The sequence below is a fragment of the Aphanomyces invadans genome (assembly GCF_000520115.1).
Source record: "Aphanomyces invadans strain NJM9701 unplaced genomic scaffold supercont1.7, whole genome shotgun sequence".
Classification (NCBI taxonomy): Eukaryota; Oomycota; class Saprolegniomycetes; order Saprolegniales; family Verrucalvaceae; genus Aphanomyces; species Aphanomyces invadans.
This window is the reverse complement of record NW_008580152.1, coordinates 1,347,091-1,349,885: the sequence shown is the minus strand read 5'-3', so window position 1 is coordinate 1,349,885 and position 2,795 is coordinate 1,347,091. Positions and strand designations below refer to the sequence as shown.

General features: G+C 54.0%; 2 protein-coding genes across 2 annotated transcripts; one reads left to right on the top strand and one right to left on the bottom strand.

The window, feature by feature from the left end:
• Nucleotides 1-252: 252 nt before the first annotated feature.
• On the top strand, nucleotides 253-1,529 carry H310_04581 (hypothetical protein; the record flags this gene model as incomplete). The annotated part of the gene is made up of 6 exons (XM_008868987.1): nucleotides 253-358; nucleotides 407-583; nucleotides 633-844; nucleotides 903-1,080; nucleotides 1,132-1,262; nucleotides 1,311-1,529. The coding sequence occupies 6 exons, from the start codon at nucleotides 253-255 to the stop codon at nucleotides 1,527-1,529; spliced, it is 1,023 nt and encodes a 340-aa protein (XP_008867209.1).
• Nucleotides 1,530-1,549: 20 nt separating this feature from the next.
• Nucleotides 1,550-2,622, bottom strand: H310_04580 (hypothetical protein). Its single transcript, XM_008868986.1, has 3 exons — nucleotides 2,116-2,622; nucleotides 1,916-2,072; nucleotides 1,550-1,868 (listed from the first exon to the last, which is right to left on the bottom strand). Exons 1-3 carry the CDS (start codon nucleotides 2,434-2,436, stop codon nucleotides 1,705-1,707), a joined length of 642 nt encoding a protein of 213 aa, XP_008867208.1. The 5' UTR covers nucleotides 2,437-2,622; the 3' UTR covers nucleotides 1,550-1,704.
• Between the last annotated feature and the right edge of the window lie 173 nt (nucleotides 2,623-2,795).

Below are 2,795 nucleotides of genomic sequence, written 5' to 3'. Positions count from 1 at the left end.
GTGCCAAAGGTAAGATTTGTTGACAAACGGCCAATGGTGCATATTCAATGTTACCCCAGTCGTTTGCACAAATCCGCCGTACACGCCAGCACGTAATGGCGCTGTACGCATGTCTTTGGATCGGGTGGTTGAGCCTGAGCTACTTCGCGCCTTGGTGAGTCTGTCACTGTACCCCTCAGCTGAATGCGTCGGCATGTTAGGTTTTTGTTCATTCCAGGGCTTCTCGTCGCGATGTTCCTGTCCATGAGAAGCATGACGAACACCAGCCACAAGCATTCGAACACCAACAAACCCAAAGTGACCTTCCCTGCGAACGTGGCACTGACAATCGTGCGGCAAACCCGCGGGTCTGTGTTTGGTACGCAAAATCCCATTCGATCCAGCACCTTGATGCACATGGGGATAGAAATCCACGAGCACCAGGTGGAACAGAATCGGCAACGGCAACATAACAGACCAGAACGTCCGCATGTGCGAGTGTGGCGATGGGTCAAGGGGCAGCCTGAAGTCGCGATTGGGCTCTGGCTCGGCTGGCTCGTCGGGTTTACAATCTGTTTAGGGTACCGCGTCTACGTCGACATGGGTACACCACTTGCGACCCCCGTCCGCTTGTGGCAATCATGTGCGCGTAGGAGTGGAAGGTGCCGCCAAGTTTTGGATGGACCATGTGGCTGTGTTGGGAGTGTTGGCAGGCACCGAATTGATCTGCGTCGTCGTGTGGATGGTGTTGATCACGGGAGAACCCGGCCAAGTTGCAACCGCGGACAAGGATCTCCCGGCGTTGCTGACCCAAGCTGCCAACGGATACCCACCGCTAGACCAGTCGCATTGCACGACATGCGTGGTAACCACACCGCTGTCGCACTCTCACATTTCGCTTGACTGGATGTGTCGATTCGTAGGTGGCAAAACCGATTCGGTCCAAGCACTGTGCATCGTGTGGTGTGTGCGTCGCTCGCATGGACCACCACTGCGTTTGGATCAACAATTGTGTCGGCTTTCAGAACCACCGCTTGTTTGTCGCATTTTTGATCGTCCATTTGGTCGTGTTGGGGCTCTACCTCGCTCTCTTCTCCCTCTGTACGCAAAGCAAACCCAACCGAATACGTGTTATACTCGATTCGTGGCTAGATCTGTCGTCGAAACACACGTATCTTGAAGTGCACTTGCGCGACTCCCTGCCTGAAGTCACCATCATCTTCTGGACCGTCGTCAGCTGCATGTTCGTCGCCAAGCTGTTGACGGATCAACTCAACGGCATCGTACGTCTGTCAGCCCGTCATTCATACGCCGTTTAACGATAAAATTAGGCTCGTAATATCACCGTCAACGAATCGATCAACTGGAAAAGGTATGCCTATTTAAACACGACCCCCGACACCTCAAGCGCAGTGGCCATGGCGAACCCGTTCGACCATGGATGGCAAGCAAATGCAAGAGAGTTCTGGACGCGCTCCGTAAACTACATGGCTCTCATGCATGTTCCAACTCCGAAGGCCCCCGACCAAACTAAAATCATCTCGTCCTAACTTCGACCCGATGGTTTCTGTCGCGTTTGTCAAGATGCAAAGCTTCTTCGAGTTTGTTTTAGGCATCAAACATGGGTGACATGGTCGTGTCCCCAACGACAAACGTCGTGGAAAGCTGACGAAGTGGATGTCTTTCAATAATGTTCTGGCACTACATGATCGATTGGGGAGTCTCTCAGGCAGTGGCAGACTCGATGGGAGATGCATGCAGCGGCAGGGCTTGTTCCGTGTCCATCGGTTTGTTTTGCTTGAGGGTGTCTGGCTCGCCCAACTCTATGGGTTTTTCTTCGTCGGCAAATGGCGTCTTCTTCCACAGTTCTTCAAATTCCTCTGGAGTCCCTGCGCACAAGTTTGTTTTCACATCTCGCGGAATTGACTCTGCATACCCTCCGAACACTTCACTTCGTGCGTGCCTTTATCGCTGTACTGGTCGCGGTTCCACTTGGCGAGCATCTTGCGTCCATTCACATCGCGGGCGTGCATGGCTTTCAACTTGCCCGTCGAATCTTCATATCGCCGGCGGACGCTCTCCACCCGGCGTCCCTGTCAAAACACGCTGAACGACCGTCCCAACGAGGCCACGTACATCATTGTCGACGAGATATGCGCTGCTGTACGAGTAGTTGGCGTACGGAAGCGTGGTCGTCTTGCTGTTTTGCTCTTTGCCCTTGTAGTCGTCTGGAATGTCTTGAAAAAATTCTCGCTCTTCCTTCGCCAACTGCTCCATGTTCCATCCCCACGGCACCAATTTGAGCGAGTTGAGCATCGCGCGCTCCAGCTTGTCCCCCTCCAGGAGCGATTGCTCCAACGCCGCCGCGGGATGCCAGTTGGACGGGCGCAAGAGGTTCCACATCTCACGTCGTGATGCCAAGGTCCGAGCGGTCGAATGCAGAGCTCGGCGAAACATGGAAAATCCAGAACTGAACCCCCACTCGATAATGGACGGCGGGCTACCGCTTCAACTGCCGACGGCAGTTTGGCCACCAATAATGTATCGCACCGTTGGGTGACCAAAACATGGGATCGAGCGAAGCGCTGGCCTCGATAATGTGGGAAAGGGCTCATCGACAAATGTTCTGGAAGCGGGTGACCATCCAGTGAATCTTATGTATGGATAACTTTGGAAATCCGACATTTTCATCCGACAATGATGTGATTGGTCGATGTACTTGGGGTCGGTCATCTTCAACCGAGCAGGCAAGTTGAGCCACAGCTGGAGCCCGATGGCGGGGGCGTCGCGGCTCGCCGGCATCTCGGAATGGACGT